This window comes from Pezoporus occidentalis, unplaced genomic scaffold, assembly GCF_034315485.1.
Source record: "Pezoporus occidentalis ecotype Australia unplaced genomic scaffold, CSIRO_AGI_Poc_V1 ctg9, whole genome shotgun sequence".
In the NCBI taxonomy this organism is placed as follows: domain Eukaryota; kingdom Metazoa; phylum Chordata; class Aves; order Psittaciformes; family Psittacidae; genus Pezoporus; species Pezoporus occidentalis.
This window is the reverse complement of record NW_026916262.1, coordinates 5,398,767-5,416,644: the sequence shown is the minus strand read 5'-3', so window position 1 is coordinate 5,416,644 and position 17,878 is coordinate 5,398,767. Positions and strand designations below refer to the sequence as shown.

The following is a 17,878-nucleotide window of genomic DNA, read 5'->3' as shown; positions in this document are numbered from 1 at the left end:
GTGGGTGTGCATATAGCAAATATGGGCATTTCTATTAACATGAGAAATCATTCCTGGGACCTTATTCTTGAGTCTTTATTAAAGTTTGCACTTCCTATTGAAGTTTGTACTTACTTCTCGAGTAAGAGCTGCAGAACTGAGCTCCTAATGGTTGACTACCCAGCAGCGCTTAAGACTGATTTTGCTCTCTCTTTGTATGGATTGTGTTTTGCATTTTAGTGGTGTTTTAAGGCACAATAAAATGAAAATATCTAATTTTTCTACAGAATTCTGCCATGTAAGAGACCTGCTCCAGTCTGCTAAAAATTTGGACAGGTGCTCTTTAACTCTTCCGAGTTAAAGCTATTTGATCTTCACAGTCTTTTTCCCATTTTACCTTCTTTGGATTAGTGCACATTTGAAGTCTATCCTTAAAAAAATGTTTCTAAATATGGCCCAGAAACATCTCTATCAAACTCTTCCTCTCTTGGTTTCTTCTCCCATTCCTCGTCAGTGACTAATGGCAGTTTTCTTATACACTACCACAATACTGGGTTGTAGGAAATTTTAATGCTGCTGACTTATTCACAGGAGATTTATATTCAAGAGCTTTTGATATAACAATGAGAAGCTCAAATACTAATCCTCCCTCTTGCTTGTTTCTAAGAGCTTCGCACTACTTGCTTGTAGCGTTATTAATTGTAACATAGCATTCTTCAATATCACTGCAAGTTGTTAACCTTGTCAAGAGACAGCAAATGCTCAGGCTGCCAGTATTGGAGATTAAGGACAGATAAAGCAATTAAGTAAAGAACCATTATTAGTAAGAGTGCTAATCTGACTGCAAAACACAAGCATAATCAATGAAGTTCACCTATGATGTAACTATGCTGAAAGCAGTGATGAAGGCAAACACTTGTGCTGTTTGCAGCATTTAAGACTACGTGTATTCAGATATGTTCAGGATTCAAGGGCCTTAAGGCTAATCTTGCCCCTATAGACAAGCCTAGACCAACTGCAGCCTTGTTCAGAGCACTTAGTACTAAAGGGACAGGAGTCATGTTTTAATAGCTGTCAGTCATGCTTCAGTATTATTGGTCCTACGTTAAAAATACCTGAGGCAGATCCTAATTTCCAGCCATTTAACAGGAACTTTGTCACCTTAACCTAAGGCAAAGTAAAGCATTATTCTGCTTCTGCTCTAGTTAAAAAACAGCTGCTGATTGGTCCGAATTGGTAGTTGACTATTCGGGCCCTATCTCTTAAGTGCGTGCTACAGAGTAAATATCAGAACAAAGAAAGGGGATAAACCAAGCTAAGATGGGTAGGTGAGGTGACTTGCTCTGGCCCTCCTCTTCTAAGAAGATTCCAGCTGGTCACGTTCCAGCATGTGCAGGGAGAGTCAGTCTCTGCATCCTCAGGATTTGATGTGCAGTTATTTTATACTGTGGTTCGGGTGCCACAGAAAACAAAGATAGTACCCAGCAGTTGAATATGTCTCTAGATGGTGTTGTGTTATCTGTCCAAATCGTTCTTTAAGAAATTCAAGCCTGCAAACTTTCTTTTTCATAGGGAGAACCTGGTGCCCCTGGTGAAAATGGTACCCCAGGACAACCTGTAAGTATTTACTGCTGCTGCGGAAAATGATAATCTGATAGATATGGTTCAGCCAGCATTCGATCAGTTTTTGCCGTCAGTGACACTGTAGCTAGCTAGATACTCTAATGTGAATATTTACAACAGAATTGCCTGGCTGCAAGTCTATATATCTTTGTTCAGTGAATGGATTAAATGAGTCAATTTAATTTTTCTTTCAGGGTGCTCGTGGTCTCCCTGGTGAGAGAGGAAGAATAGGAGCCCCTGGACCAGCTGTAAGTAGCTTCCCATCTGCCTGTCATCATGACCAGCCACTTGCTGTGGCATTCTCTGATCTTTGAATCTCTCTCAACTCTTTTATCATGTTCTCTCCTCACAGGGTGCTCGTGGAAGTGATGGCAGCGCTGGCCCCACTGGACCTGCTGTAAGTTTCATTCTTGATCTCTGACAGTCTGGTTCCATTAGGCCTCGTGTCTCTTTCTGTTGATAAGAGTATTTCTCAGGCTTCTGAGGAGTTGACTGTGTGGACATTCTTAACACAGTTCTTTGTTGCTTCATCAAAAAAGAACTGATAAAACATAAACCTTTTGCAGACAATATCCTGAGAGCTTCAGGATTTATAGAAAATGCATCTGTATCAAAGGAACCAAATATTCTGTCATTTGCACTGGTGGGTTCAGGGGGAAACAGTGATCAGAATTCTGATTTCCAACAGTCTAACAGAACAGTTCTCATCCCAAAACTAAAGAGACTTTATGCCTTTTAGCAGATACATACCATGCACATGTTGCAGGTGACTATAATTATATACACCCTTAAACTATTACATGCAGTCCAGGACTCAGCTTTGCACCCGCAGCATTGTCCTGTCTGACTAACAGGAGCTAATCTGTTTCATTCACCACCTGATACCTGAATTAGGTGAGCTAGGGTGGAAGGCCAGTAAGATCCAACTGTCCTGAGCTGAGTGTTAAACAGTAACTATACGAATAAGTGTTAATCCAATGCAGTTTTGTCCCTTTAATAGGAATTACTGTCACCATAGCATACCACTGACTTCAATAAATCTCATTTGTTTTAGTGAAATAAATGTGTGTACTAGGGCATATTTTTGAAGCTTAAATGAAAAGTCAGGAATAGCCCAGAATAGTTTTTCCTTCCTGCTTTCAAAATTTAAATGAGTGATGAAGCTGTACTTGGTTCTGTTAACTTTGCTAACTCCTTGTCACTTGAAACATCTGTTATACTTTACTATACTGTACTATACTTTAGTAGAATGTTAGCATAGGTACTAATTTCACTTCATTTCTCCATATGGGATATTTAAAAAATACGTGGTTGGGAATTAAATTGGAGGCAAACAGAGACCTCATAGCTGAGGTCTGGTGTTACAGTTTGAAGTAGAACCAAAGCCTTTTAGCTATCTTGAAGGCAATTGAGTTACTATAGGAAAAATATTCAGGAGCTGCTGATTGCGGAGGTGTTGCTGGGAATGGGCAGGAGCAGGGAGCTGCATTGGGTCCCAGTGCCTATGCCAGGCTAAGGTTATTTTACACATACTTAGGTTATGATGCTGTAAACATTCTGCATAGCACTTACTATCATTCTTTTTAAAAAAATAAAACAAATAATGTTTTATTCTCCTTGCCACTTGCAATTTAAAACATAAAAAGAGTCACTGCAGTGGAAATTCTGGTAGTATATATTTACATACATATCTTAAAGGGCATTCGATCTTTTTTTCTCTCTTTATGCAAAACCAGTGAGAATTCCAGGTACTCAGTTCATAAGAGTAGATTATAGAATGTTGGAAGCCAACTCCTCTTTGCTGTAGCAGCTGAGCCATTAAATTCTCTTAGATTTGCAAAGCAGTTTTATAATAATATTTATAATTGAAATATGTTAGCTTACAAAGAAGTAGATATCAATCCCCAATGGCTGTGAATGAGTTGAATAATTCATTAATAATTGAGTAAAAAACATCCCTTTGTATGCATTAAAGAATAACAAAGGCTATGAATCCACCAGTATATCTTCTCTTGTGATGTCTGAGTTCTGTACATTAGGAAGCTTGTCCCATCATAATTACATATCTCACAGCAATAGCTAGATACAGCAGGATCAGTAGAAGTCCCTGTTCAAGCTGACATGTCATTCATTCCCTTTGACATTAAATAAAACTGAACCCCACACAATATAAAGAACAAGCATTGGAGTTGCATGTGTTCACTGCTGCAAAATGTATGATCTAGGCATGAATCAAGATTTCTAATCCATTTGCATGTTAGAATCAGTTCCTGCCCTGAGTTGCTGTTAAGCCTGATCCAATTCCCAGTACTGACCTAAATACAAGTTGTGCAAAGCACTGGCTTGTAAAGTGGTGCAGAGATCTTACCAACCCTCTGCCCACGGGTGAAGGACAAAGTTTGTCATCAATCCAGGGCTCTCGTGTGTGGCCTGAAGGACTACTGGTCTGAAAGCGTACACAGATAACTCCTGCACGGTAAATGTGCTGGAAACAGCCACCTGAGATTTATATTTGCAGGATGCAGCGCTCCCTTTCATTCATTGTTGGACTGTGCAGCAAGACACCTTGTCTGCCTCTGCCCATTCTCTGTTTATTCTTACTCAGGTGTTTGGCCTCAAGGCAAAGTTTTACAAATTGTTGTTTAATTCACACTTTTTTAAAACTGTTCTTAACTGTTTGTAGTGAACCAAATTTGTCAGTTTGGAGTTGCAAAAGGCAACTGATATTCTGAGAGGGTAATGTGTGGAAATGTATTTTTTAATGCTTACTTCAGCAAGCAAGATGTTTCTGTCATCACCGAATACATTTACCTAACTGCTTCCCTTTAATTTCCTAGGGTCCTATTGGTGCTGCTGGTCCTCCAGGCTTCCCAGGTGCTCCTGGTGCTAAGGTATGAACATCTGATTCTACTGGCACATTTGGTAGTGAAGATGAAATATAGTAACTAGTACTGCTAGGTAGCAAAAACACACCTTCTCTGTAAGGGGAGTGCTTCCTTATTAGTTGCAGATCAGGATGAGGATGAATCCCTGCAGTATTTGGAGAAGACCTGCTATGAACGCTAATTTACAATACAGCACTTATTTCACAGCTGCAAATTATCTTTAGGCAGGCTCAGGAAGACACATAACCTCTTCTCTTTTCTTACTGCTTCCTATGTGCTGCAGTTGTACACACCTTCGAAGGGTGACATGGATCATAATAAATAAGCAAAGTAGCAGTTTACGTCACATTAGAGAAGTAGTGGAGGACCGAGAAGCTGCAGTCGAGTATCAGGCTCCTTCCAACCCAGGTTCTTGAAATTGCAAGTGAGGAGATTGCATTGAAACTTTTCAGGTTTAGGGCAGTATTGGTTTTGCTCTTACAGAATGTGACTTAGATAACTCAGTTTATTGCCCGGATCTCAGCATTTTTACCTGGGTAAGAGTCTCATTATTTTGAATTTTTCTTTGTCCAGGGAAGGACGAAGGATTTGGGGCGAGAGTATTCCATATACTGCATTTACAAATTTCACTGACCATTTGCCAGGAAGCTCAGAGCTGAATGCATATAGAGATAGTGTGATACAGTTTTTCACCCTCACACAGGTACATGAATTCCATGTCACAGCAGATGAAACTCTTGTCTTGATCCACCTGTAGAAGAAAATAGAGTGTTATTTGCTAGATCTCTTAGTATTAACTGCAGGGAAGATGAGAAAATTGAGATCCTGTTCTGGTTATTCTTGTCAAAAGGCAAGACTTCTGGAAAGCATGATGTCTTCTCTGATGCAGATGTGAGTGTTGTTACAGCATGCAATTTCAAGAGAAGGCTGCCTATGCGTCATGGGTGAATTCTGACTACTTAGAGAATTGCAGAAGAAAAGTTTTCATAATATTCAGGGGTTTTATAGTAGATGTAGTGAATACAAGCTTCGGAGAGTAAAACCAAGAGCCTTTTCCTGTAATTTACTCCACTGTGAACACCATCCTATAGCTCTCTGATCAGGCATCATTTTGCATTAGTGCAATGCATCTAAGGTGCAAGATAATGGTCAGTTAGGTCTCCTACACTATGAGGCATCTCAGGCCAATGCTGGAGGCACATGGCTGCAGATAAGACCAGAATCATAATTCTGATTTTCTAGATCAACCTTCTTTGTAAACCTTGGCAATAATGAAGCTTTTCAGATACACTGAGCATCTGTTGTTCCTGTGTTAGCCATCAGCCTTGATGGAGCCTAGCTAGACATCTCAGCTTCAGTGACTTTAAAATCCAGTAAAAGCTCTCGGCCTCTTGATTTCCTGGCCTCTGAAGTAGGAATATATGTACATATATATGATTATCTTCTTAATGTCAGGATAATACAGGATTGCTCCACTATTGCCCTAACACCCCTAATATTGTGTGCACTGACAGAGGGCTCTGTCCTTCTTGCAAACAGGGTGAAATCGGACCTGCTGGTCATGTTGGTCCTAGTGGTCCTGCTGGCCCAAGAGGAGAGATTGGACTTCCTGGCTCTAGTGGTCCTGTTGGCCCTCCAGTGAGTAACTTCCCAGACTTCATCTATTGTCGGATGGGTGCACTTGAGACTCTGAAATAACCATTACTGTTATCTTTCTTAATAGGGGAACCCTGGTGCTAATGGTCTCCCAGGGGCTAAAGGTGCAGCTGTAAGTACAGCCATACTCACACTTGTTTGCTCTAAAGAAAACCAATTCAGTTAATGCAACAGAAAAGATATTGGGCTCATAATACCTTTTACGCCTCTGCTGAACAGGGTCTTCCTGGTGTTGCTGGAGCTCCTGGTCTGCCTGGTCCCCGTGGTATTCCTGGTCCTCCTGGTCCCGCTGGTCCTAGTGGCGCTAGAGGACTTGTGGTAAGTTACTTTGTGTATTGTATGCCTTCATTTGAAAATTGGTCACAGTGTCCTCTATTGTAAAAGATTTTTCTATTAAATGCAGGCATTTTTTCTTGCTCCACTATAATTAAACATTGCAGTTCATTTCTCTGCCTCGCTGCTTGCTTCAAATGCTGAGACTGAAGAGGTTCACTTTGCACTCACTTTGAGTGCAAGGGTTGTTAAATTCTGTCCATGTTGGTAGTACCAAGAGAGATGTGGCAGCGGTCTCACAAACAGGCCCTCAATGGGTATCCTCAGTATAGGGACCAACCCTGAATGTGTGAATTACTGTCATTTCTAAGCATCTTTTAACATCCCTTTTTTCATGCCTGTTAAGCCAAAAGTACAGTTTATGTTCACTGACCATGTATGACAGTAGAGGAAGACATGGCATTAGATGATTAAGAAGTTGTTGGATTCATTAAAAGCTGTTGAGGTAGAAGAGAGATTTTTGAAATTATGCTTAATTCTATGATCTCTTTTTGTTTTGGACTCTAGGGTGAACCAGGCCCCGCTGGTCCCAAGGGAGAAAGTGGTAACAAGGGTGAGCCTGTAAGTATAGCAACATGTGAAGGTTTTTTTTCAATGAAAAACCCCGATAATACCGGTAACAAAGCATCTGATTTCTTCCTTTTCTCTTTGCCTGAAACAGGGTGCTGCTGGACCCGCTGGCCCTCCTGGTCCTAGTGGTGAGGAAGGCAAGAGAGGCAGCAATGGTGAACCTGGCTCTGCTGGTCCCCCGGGCCCTGCTGGTCTAAGAGTAGGTTTTCTTTTTATGTTCCAGAAGTAGAAGCAAAAAGGAAATAAAGCTACATTCACAAAGGCAAATTAAGTCATTATGAGTAATTAAATTTGCATTCATGCTATTAAGCAAAGATCATTTGCAGTTTTGAGCATTTTGATTAGTTGGGACCAAACCTGTTTTTGCTTTGTATTAATGTATTAATGTATTAATGATGTTTACTCTCTTATCCTTGAAGTAATTAGAGGTTGCTTTGATTTATCCACTGTATAATAGTGAATTATCTTTGATTACTCTTAAAGCTTTGTGATGGGTTTAACAGCTTAAAATAGATAATTGGCTCACACATAATGTGAGGCAAAGCATTTCAATTCAAGTGTGCCTAGTAACCTTTTCAGTCTGTGAGGAAACCACTCCATGAACTTCAGGATGCGTGTGGTTTCATACATGGAAAGAATTCACAGGAAAATAATAGGGAAAACGGCAGTGTTTCCACCAGATTTTTTTTTTTTTGGTAGAGGTAAAGATTCAGTCTTGCACCTTGGTTAGGGTTTACGGAGTCATAGAGAAGTCAGTAAGTTTCTACAGAGAAGTGAACATGAGACTGTGTGGGCCAGGCTGTGGGATCCTAGCTGCTTGCTAGGGCCATTATTAGATTACAATGAACACTGAAAATACTCTGATACAAGCAGATTAGAACTTGAAGAAATCTAAAGGAAGTGTATTTTTTTCACAATATATATTTACACTGAGGTGTGTATGCTTAGGCCTGCACTTAGCTCAAATTCAGTGGACCTGCTTGGAAGGCTGAAATTTAGTAAGTAAGTAGTTCTTCTCCACAAGAACAGATTTATTTCTTTCCCTTTCTAGATTTGTTTTGTGTTCACTTGCAGGGTGTGCCTGGATCTCGTGGTCTCCCTGGAGCTGATGGCAGAGCTGGTGTTATGGTAAGATTTTTGTCTGGGTCACTATTTCTAAATCATCTTCTTTTATACACAGATGTGTGATGCTTTTTATTACCCCTGCCTAATTTCATGTATTTATTTTGGTAGGGACCTGCTGGTAACCGTGGTGCTACTGGTCCTGTTGGTGCTAAGGGTCCTAATGGTGATGCTGGCCGTCCTGGTGAGCCTGGTCTTATGGGTCCAAGAGTAAGTTTGAACTATGTGATGTAAGTTTGAACTGTGCAAAAAGAAAATTACTTACAGTTTAGGGGCAAAATTATTCAGAAATCCAACTGCAAAAATTCAGCCTGTGCTAATGACAGGGCACTTCCACCACTCTATTGAAAAAGCATCCATGAGGAAATGATTAAGAGGCATCAAAATCTTTCTTGAAATATGTTTTTTGTGTGTGGTGGCGTTGATTGCATTGTCAAGGAGCAGTGGTCCCTTGTACTGGATACTGCATTGACTTCTGAGAGAGGTTCCACTCATGATTATTTACAAGGTATGATCATTGGGATTGCAGCTGAAGTATGTGTGTGTCCTCTTCAACTAATTACAAGAAAAGCAAACCCTACTAAAATGATGTGAGATAGCTGTTCTCAATTATTTCAGTTTTATTTTGCAAATTATTTCACTGAAAATAACCATCCAATTTTAGTGGTGCTGGCTGCTATCAGATTATGTACATGCCATTGTCCTTTATCCTCTTTAATCTATTCTTTCTCTTCTACGCCACCTCATGAAGCGGAAGTTTTCAAAGCACATGTGAACTATTAGGCATCTACAAACATTTACGCACATTCGCTGCTAAAGTACAGCCTAAATTACTTTATCTGAGTGAAAAAGGCATTTACCTACACTGATTTTCAACTAGCATGGGAGAGCACGCTACCAAATTAAACTTGATTAGATGTAAACTTGATGAGACATAAAGCCCCGTTTCCACAGCGTATATTGATAACTTGGTGTCTGTGTGTATATGCAGAAATGTAGAAAAAAAACTTGGTTAATTGTTGAGTGAGTTGTTTTCTGAAAACATGAAACCTTTCTTTTCTCAGGGTCTCCCAGGTCAGCCTGGAAGCCCAGGCCCCGCTGGCAAGGAAGGTCCTGTTGTAAGTACTTTGGTTTTCATTCTGTTTCCCCATTGCATGTAAAACATCGACATAAACTGAGATTTTAAAGAGCAGAGATCTCAGCAATAAGTTCTAACACAGCCCTTTGTAAAACCAGCAAGGTTTTACTGTCGTATTACCCACAAGATCAGTGAAAAACTTTCCATCCATTTCTGTGGTCTCAGATCAAGCCTATGTCCTGGAAGAAGAAATACACAGTTCTACAAAAATGAAGAAATGCATGAGGATGCTATGTATAAACAGTGTTTAAAAGTTAAATGGCATTTGCTTCCTGTCAGTACACATGTCTCTAATTAAAATATCCCAGCCATTTAATAGTATCATTTCTTTTCTTAGGGTTTCCCTGGAGCAGATGGTAGGGTTGGACCAATTGGTCCAGCTGGTAATAGAGGTGAGCCCGGCAACATTGGATTCCCTGGACCAAAAGGTCCCACTGTAAGTACAATACAAAAACTTTCTATTACTATTTCTATTACTTTCAATTACTATTTCCAGACTAATCTGTAGGTCCCCAGCTGTAACAATCAAACACATCCCCCTGTGTCCTCCTGTACTGCTTACTGGATGGCATCCAAGAGTTCTGTTTTACATTATTTTCCAGTTTTCTAAAATATGATTAACAATGAAACAACAAATGACAACCAATTTAATTAGTTTAGGAATATTTGGACATTGAAATTATTAGAATAATATATATATGTCTTTTCTGCATGTCTATCACTTCTGTATATGCACTTAAGTAAAAGTTCTGTAAAGGTTGGCCACCAAGCTTAAGTTTCAGTTCCAGAGCATTGTTATGTATGGAGCACAATCCAAAGCTCACTTAATTTAGAAGAAAAGCTACCCATGCAGTGGGGCTCTTGACATGTCACACAGGGGGCATATATAGCAATAATAATCTCCTGGATTTGTGGTGTTGGTATACATATACACACATATAGACAAATATATATAGTGTACTGCATGGTGTCATCAGTTAAGATCTCAAAAAATAAAGGAATGGAGTTTTGAAAACTGAGCTACTATTCCAAAAGGTAGATGGAACTTGCGGGTGTTTTAATTAGGGTAAAAGAAATATTACAATAAATGTCCTGGCAAGGAGTGGAACAGTGTCTCTTTAGTAGCTTAAACTGACTCTAACATAAAGTCTTGGTTAACTTTTGTATCTCTTGCTTTCAACTTCAGGGTGAACCTGGCAAACCTGGTGAAAAAGGCAATGTTGGTCTTGCTGGCCCACGGGTATGTGGATATGTTTCCTCTATCAACCTCCAGAGATAAAAAAGTAGATTTTCAAAACCTCTGTAATAAAATAGCATTGTCTTCTGTGAGCATGAATAGATAATGAAATAGAAAAGCACTTGGGAATGCATTTGTCTAGCTTCTTATCAGTTGGAACAATTACTTAAGGGATAAATGAAAACTACCCTTCTTGGGTATTAATTGGGTAATAAATTATGGGGTATTAGCTTCCTATGAAGAGGAAAAAACAGCACTCCCTGTGCAGATTTTTAAGGACAGTGTATGGTTTCTAATTGACCCTGTTTCCAACTGAAATTTCCAACTTCTTACAGTTGAAAGTTACCAATTTTTCCATTTAAGGGACCAAATAATTGGTCCGTTGCAGGAATAACACTATCAGCAAGGTTCCCATAATCTGTAATTCCAAAAGAAGTTCCCTTAAGGATGAACATGCTGCAATAACTAAAAGAATCACGAGAATTTAAAATTATAAGCATCTTGTGTACCCTTCGACAGTGAAGCTCTTACAATTAAATGGCTATGTTCAAAATACACAGCCAAAAACCTTTAGTTTCAGCACAGAATCACTTTAGGGAGATGTTATTCATAACAAATCAAAGCTTTGATAACAGCTTTCTACCTGAACACATTTAGGGTGCTCCTGGTCCAGAGGGAAATAACGGTGCTCAAGGTCCTCCTGGAGTCACTGTAAGTAACAGCTTCTGCACAGATCCAGTCTGTGAGTTACTTTTCATTAATTAGACTTCCAATTTTAGAATCTGTTTTCCTGTGTTTTTCCTTCCAAGTTAATCCCTTGGTTTTCATTCCATCCAGGGCAACCAAGGTGGAAAGGGTGAACAAGGTCCTGCTGGCCCTCCTGGCTTCCAGGTAAATAACTATGTGCTCTGCTCAATCTTATCTGTGGTTTACCAAGCATCTTAAGAGCTTCTGCTTTAATTTTATTTTATTCTTGTTTCTTTACACTTAGGGTCTGCCAGGTCCCTCGGGTCCAGCGGGTGAAGCTGGTAAACCAGGCGAAAGGGTGAGTGACAGATACAGTATTCCACAAGTAGGGGCAGGCAGGCATTGCATAAGCATTATGTTTACAATTGCATATGTGCCTGTTGTATCCATTTGCCAAAGCTAAGCAATCCATGTTGTATGCAAAATTTAATAGTCCCTTTTGTTAAAGCTAGCCAGAAATGATCAAGGTCCATTGGAATTTGCAACATACTTCTTTTTTCAAAGTTCTGGTATGAAACTGAGCAAAGCCAGTCCTTTGCTTTTCAGGTCTAAAATATGCCTTCTTCTCTGAAGGACAAGATAGTACATGAAAAACGTTTTACTTCAATTTTTTTTTGCAATCCTCAAGGTTCAATGTAACTGTGTTACTCCAGTTGTATGCTTTTGCACCTCAGTTGATTTCAGTGAACTGACAATGGTGTACAACTGAGGTCGTTCTGTGGCAAGTTAGGCTCTAAGTTCTGCTCAGAGTGTGTGATGTAATCTGCAAATTGTGAATCCTATGTGTCATAACCACCTTTAACCTTTATAGTTAGATCTCTCTATGTCCCTGTACAAGAGTTTACATTGCATGAACCTGAAAAATGAGCTTGAAATTTAATAGCTAACTCTTTCTTCAGATGAGAAATTATTATCTCATGTGTGCTTTGAAATATTGTGCAGCTATATGAAAAGGGTTTATTTCTGTGTATCTAAATGCCTGGGTTTAGTCGGAAGATTTTTCAATATGCTACTTCAATTTGAGACGTATTTCTGTTTACTGCTAGGAAACAGAGTACAATTTAAGCTGATAAGTTTGCTTTAGAAATAAGCTTTATCAGTATGTCTGCTCTCTTCTAGGGTCTTCATGGTGAATTTGGTGTCCCTGGTCCTGCTGGCCCAAGAGTGAGTAACTCGTTTAAAACCTAGTACAGACTTTCTTAATGTGTTCCATGATAATAGTAGATACGTACTTTTCCATGTTTCTCAAGATAAACAAATATGCCAGCCCTTCTTCCTGATGACAAGTTTCCACCTTTGTGATAATCTGCATATTTCATGAATAATATTTCTTCCTTTTCTGCCTCTGTCATTAACAAAACGTATGTAAAAATAATTGAAAGATCCATTAATTGGGGAGCATCAGTACATTTTAAATTAGCCTTCTGCATCATTGGTGCTTTCTAGCACTGTGCTGTCTCTCTTTGAGTCAGTTATTTGACTACATTTTAGATTCTCAAACAAATTCCCAGATTCTCCATCATAACTAAAAATATGCATTATGCCTCATCAGATTATTCACTGTTGTCCAGCTTTATCACAATGGGATAATTTGGTATGTCTTTAGTTAAGGAAGAAAATTAATTCTATCCCAGCCCAAACAAGGATAGCTAAACTGATATTTCTATCTTTGGTAGATCCATTGTGCATTTAAGCCCATTTCTGGCTACTTCCGTGTCTACAGATGGCATCTGTTTCAGAATTTGTCCTTATACCTGTTATAATATACAGGTCACATTAGCAGGCTTTAGCTGTCACCTTTATTCTCCAATATTCATCAGGCATTTGCCGCTGTAAAAATAATTATTTGCCAATTACTATGGCTCTAATTTCACTAGAATCCATTATCTGCCTTCTAACTGGTATCCGAAGCTCCATTTGACAATAGAATACAAGACAGTGTTACCAGAGTGAGCACAGCTGCCAAAATCCATGTTCAGGAAGTACTTGTACTTTGTCAGCTGTTATCATCCTACAAGACTTTAATTCTTCACTTTGCTATGTTTGTGTCAAAACCTAGAGCCGGTTCTCATTACCAGTTCAGTTAATATCTGCACAATTCTAATACGGTTCTTAATGGTTCGTTCATATAAAAACATATTCCACTGTCATTGCTACTAGTCAGTGCTTTTAAACCTCTAAGCCTCAGAACAGTTCAAGGCAGAACTCAAATCAGACTGTCTCCTGCAGGGTGAACGTGGTCCTCCTGGTGAAAGCGGTGCTGTTGGTCCTGCCGGTCCCATTGGAAGCCGTGGTCCAGCTGGCCCACCAGGCCCTGATGGTAACAAGGTATGCCTTTTCCAGCTGCCATTGCCTTACTATTGAGTTCCTAAGAGCATAAATGATTACTGGTAATCGGTAGCTACCTATATACCATAGCTCCTGGGTTGTTTCTTCAAGTTGTAAAGCCCCATCCCAGCTAATCCACACTAGTACTAAAGGTTCTTATGTTTAACACTATAGATGATAGGAGGGGAATTCCAGTTTGGACTCAGTTTGAATGCAGCTTGTCAGCTGGGTATACTATTCTGTTTTGAGTTAGGGCCCGAGATTCTGGCAAAAAATCATGCTGACTTCTGTGTGTATCCACCTCTACTCATACACAGGAAGTTCTTGTGTCTTGTAAGAAATATTTCCCCCAAAATATAAGCCCAATAATGAGCAGTCATCTAACAACATTGGCTGATGCTAGCTGAATTAGTCTTAGTTTTCAAGATTTTCATGGGTAGTCCTACAGAAGTTTAGTTTGGATTATGGGACACCCTAAAACCTCAGAAGCCCACAGAATCAGAGAGAGTGTTCAAGCATAGCATCTTCACTAGCTGAAAAAATAAAATAAGTATGATAGCTTAAGACAAAATACTGCTTCTCTCACTGTTTACAGGCAAGCAGAATGATGAGCAAAGTAGTAATTACAGAAGTTTGTTCCAAATTACGTGGATGATTTGACTGATTTACATAATATGCTGTTGCTGCTAGGGTGAGCCTGGCAATGTTGGTGCTGCTGGTGGTCCTGGTCCTGCTGGCCCTGGTGGAATCCCTGGAGAGAGAGGTGTTGCTGGTGTTCCAGGAGGCAAGGGTGAAAAGGTAAAGTGGACAACCTGATTTGTTACTGCAGGCACAGGTTTGGGAGATGCTTGAATTTCATTAACTTAAAAACCCTGCAGGTTACCCCAATGCAACTTTTATTTACTGTGAAATTGTATTATTTAGTAGTCAGTAAGTAGAGAGTTTGTCGGTCTAACAGACTGACAGTCTTTTCTAAGATTGTATTTTGATCTTTGCTCAGCATCTGCAGTTGGTTTATGTGGCAGCTAGTTCTTTACAGGATTGGTTAACAATGAGCTTATCTTTACCAAAGAAATACTAAAGCTGTCTTTGAGTACAGGCTTTATAGTAGGCATGGGCCTACTATAAAGTTCAGATCAGATCAGTGACTGATCAGATCTGTGACTGCTGTAGGTACAGTGACTATGATACAAGTAAACAAGTATGAAACTTGGCTATGAAACAAGTAAATACAAGTTACAAAATTTTCATGATTATATCAGTTTTCTATCATTTTAGCCAATGTAAACCCTTATATAAAGCTGTGAAGTCTGTTTGCAAGTCCTGTTGCCACCTCTGCTTAATCCATTATCTGTAAAATTGGTTTTTATCTTGGTATGTACATCTCACCCCATATTCTCTTCTGTTCATTATTTAAACTGAGATTTCTAGAACGGCTGTATTTGTGTTGACTGAAAAAATCCATGGCATATATGGAGTTGCAAGGAAATTAAGATGAAAATTGCTTGCAACTTTTTATAAAACACTATTTTACTGACATGCAGATAAATGCAGAAGAGTAGGATGTGTTAAAAAAAGAGATAGAACAGAATGCTGGTCTGATTTCTTGACACTAATCATAGCCTGGATATAATTTCTTGTTACACATTTTACGTGACCACTTGTACGACATCATTTTTAACAGTGGTTTTCCTGCTTCAAATAGAAAGTGTAACATGAATACTCAGAAGGATTTCTGCTTATGGTTATTTCTTGACCGAAAGAAAAGGGATTTTAAGTGGGAATTTACATTCATAATTTGGAACATACATCATCTTCGTTTTGAGTTTTTTATTACATTCAAAATGCTTGCCACCTGGGGGAAACTAAGTAGGTTTCCCATGAAGGAAGCAGGCTTATAATTTTGGAAAGCAGGTCAGGCCACTTTGTTTGCAAATTCTCATTTTGCAAGTCAGTATGTGCTCAGCAATAAGAATGAGCATAATAAGTCCATTCTCAAACTCATAATAAGTCCATAAGTCCATTCTCAAAAACACCCTAGCATGATAAGCATCTCATATCATATGCAAGTAATACATGGGTACTCAACAAACAGTTCAAGGCTTCTTTCATACAAACTTTTGTGTTTGTTACCAATATAAGGCTCTTTGTCTCCTTTGTGTACTCTAGGGTCCCCCAGGTCTGAGAGGCGATACTGGTGCAACCGGAAGAGATGGTGCCCGTGTATGTATCTTTTGGTTCTGCTTGAGTTTACCTTGCTACACCTCCGAACTTAAGTGACTGAAAGGGATGTTCAGGACTTCAATTTCCCATTGTATTGCATTTCTCTTTATCTGCTCACTTTTGATACAATGCAATATGACTTTGTTTCTCCTTGTCCAGGGATGTTTGAATGTGGGGGGAGAGAGAGAAAACTGATCACTTTTCGTTAACACAAGCAGAGAAATGACAGTTGTTCACTGTGACATTGTCCTCAGCCCAGACAGCTAATTCTAAAGGCAGCCAGCAAAGCAACACAAAATTATAATTACATGTTGTTAGAAATGGTGTCCTGTCTCTTGATCTATAGGGTCTCCCTGGCGCTATTGGTGCTCCTGGCCCTGCTGGTGGTGCTGGTGAACGGGTAAGTCTGCTCTTCAAATGAAAAAGTGTCTTGTCTTTATGCAGTTTATCCACACATGTATATTTAAGATGTGAAGTTCCAGAAAAGTTCCATCTTTCTAGCGTGCAAGCATTCTACAAGCTTTTCAGATTTTGGATGCAAGAGTTATTGGGACTGTAGAATTATTCAGTGAAGTTTGCCACCTGAAAAGACAGGGTTATCTGAAAGGGCAGGGAAGCGGGGCACATCTATGTGGCAGTGGGTTATATGGGGAGAAGATTCTGATTTAGGTTTTGTCTGAATTCTTCCCGATTGAGGCTAATTTGCACAGTCCTTAAAATGTGAGAAGTAGTTTTGATACGGTCACGTACAACCACACATTAGCTCAGAATGATTCTTCATTCTGTCCAAGTATCATTAGAAATTATTAATACAGGGTGGGTCAAATCAGAAGCATCTTCAGTAACACCCTCTCCATTAGGAGATACTCGCTATATGTGTCTGTACCACAAGACCACTACTGCCCTGGCTGCAGTGAGGACTTCCTCCACAGTGTCATAATATTTTCTTCCATCTCTTTTAGGGTGAAGGTGGTCCTGCTGGTCCAGCTGGTCCTGCTGGTGCCCGTGGTATCCCTGTAAGTCACAGTTCCTACAGCTATTCCTCTGTCAAAGACATGATGTTCAGAAAAATGCCTTTTTAACGCCCTTTCCAACCAGTCCTCTCTTCTTTGTCCTCTCTCTAGGGTGAACGTGGTGAGCCTGGTCCCGTAGGACCTAATGGATTTGCTGGACCTCCTGTGAGTATTGTTTGCACTTTACTCTTATTGATGCCAGGCCATTCCTCTATTTCCTCTGCAACTTCTCATTCTGTGTGTTATTCTGCCCATAGGGTGCAGCTGGTCAGCCTGGTGCTAAAGGCGAGCGTGGGCCTAAAGGACCTAAGGGTGAAAGTGGACCAACAGGTGCTATTGGCCCAATTGGTGCCTCTGGACCACCAGTAAGTGAACTGTGTCTTTATGAAATGCATAGTTCTTAACTGTGCTGTGCAAGCAATATGCTAGCCTGAAGGCCTTGAATTTTGAAAAGGTAGTTAAAAGAAGAAACAAAAACTGGTCTGTGAGGAAAGTCAGCATGCTGACTTTCACACATTGTATAAACTTTGTCAGTCTATTTATGTGGGCCCAGATCATAAGTCAGGAACTGAAATGAAGAGAAAAATAGTTATTTTCAACTTGCCCTGAAGATCAGCAAAATCAGTCTGTCTTGGACCATTCAGGGGATGGTTGTGGGTAAGTTTTGAGCTGAGAATGTTGATACCTTCCTCTCAAAACATGATGTGCTGTCACAGTCTGATTTTCAGACCCAGTCATCCTCAAATATATGTGCAAATTTTTCTGTGCACCCACTTGCACACAGGTTCTTCATGTGCTAGCACCTTTGTAAAACAAAGGTTCTAGTTCATATGCATGCAGCTTGTTACTGGGAAGCTAGTTGAAATGATGCAGAAAGTCAGGCCCTGGTATTTCAGATAGTTCAAAGTGTTTCAGGATAACATGGCTTGGGGTTCTTATTGTATGATTCCCACAGAGAGTAGAGGCCCTTGCACTATATGGCTGTATTAGTCCTGCAGTGCAGAGGACTTGCTACTCTTTGCCT

General features: G+C 39.8%; 1 protein-coding gene across 1 annotated transcript in view; it reads left to right on the top strand.

Annotated features, from left to right (window-relative positions):
- Window positions 1–17,878, top strand: part of COL1A2 (collagen type I alpha 2 chain) — a 38,667-nt gene that overhangs the window by 10,985 nt on the left and 9,804 nt on the right. The window contains exons 13-37 of the mRNA XM_062605138.1: window positions 1,552–1,596; window positions 1,797–1,850; window positions 1,955–1,999; window positions 4,440–4,493; window positions 6,027–6,125; window positions 6,211–6,255; window positions 6,363–6,461; window positions 6,984–7,037; window positions 7,138–7,245; window positions 8,121–8,174; window positions 8,280–8,378; window positions 9,233–9,286; window positions 9,644–9,742; window positions 10,493–10,546; window positions 11,201–11,254; window positions 11,381–11,434; window positions 11,535–11,588; window positions 12,410–12,454; window positions 13,520–13,618; window positions 14,309–14,416; window positions 15,788–15,841; window positions 16,188–16,241; window positions 16,804–16,857; window positions 16,966–17,019; window positions 17,112–17,219. Of these exons, the coding sequence (XP_062461122.1) occupies window positions 1,552–1,596; window positions 1,797–1,850; window positions 1,955–1,999; window positions 4,440–4,493; window positions 6,027–6,125; window positions 6,211–6,255; window positions 6,363–6,461; window positions 6,984–7,037; window positions 7,138–7,245; window positions 8,121–8,174; window positions 8,280–8,378; window positions 9,233–9,286; window positions 9,644–9,742; window positions 10,493–10,546; window positions 11,201–11,254; window positions 11,381–11,434; window positions 11,535–11,588; window positions 12,410–12,454; window positions 13,520–13,618; window positions 14,309–14,416; window positions 15,788–15,841; window positions 16,188–16,241; window positions 16,804–16,857; window positions 16,966–17,019; window positions 17,112–17,219 (1,701 nt within the window). The remainder of the gene's footprint in view (window positions 1–1,551; window positions 1,597–1,796; window positions 1,851–1,954; window positions 2,000–4,439; window positions 4,494–6,026; window positions 6,126–6,210; window positions 6,256–6,362; window positions 6,462–6,983; window positions 7,038–7,137; window positions 7,246–8,120; window positions 8,175–8,279; window positions 8,379–9,232; window positions 9,287–9,643; window positions 9,743–10,492; window positions 10,547–11,200; window positions 11,255–11,380; window positions 11,435–11,534; window positions 11,589–12,409; window positions 12,455–13,519; window positions 13,619–14,308; window positions 14,417–15,787; window positions 15,842–16,187; window positions 16,242–16,803; window positions 16,858–16,965; window positions 17,020–17,111; window positions 17,220–17,878) is intronic.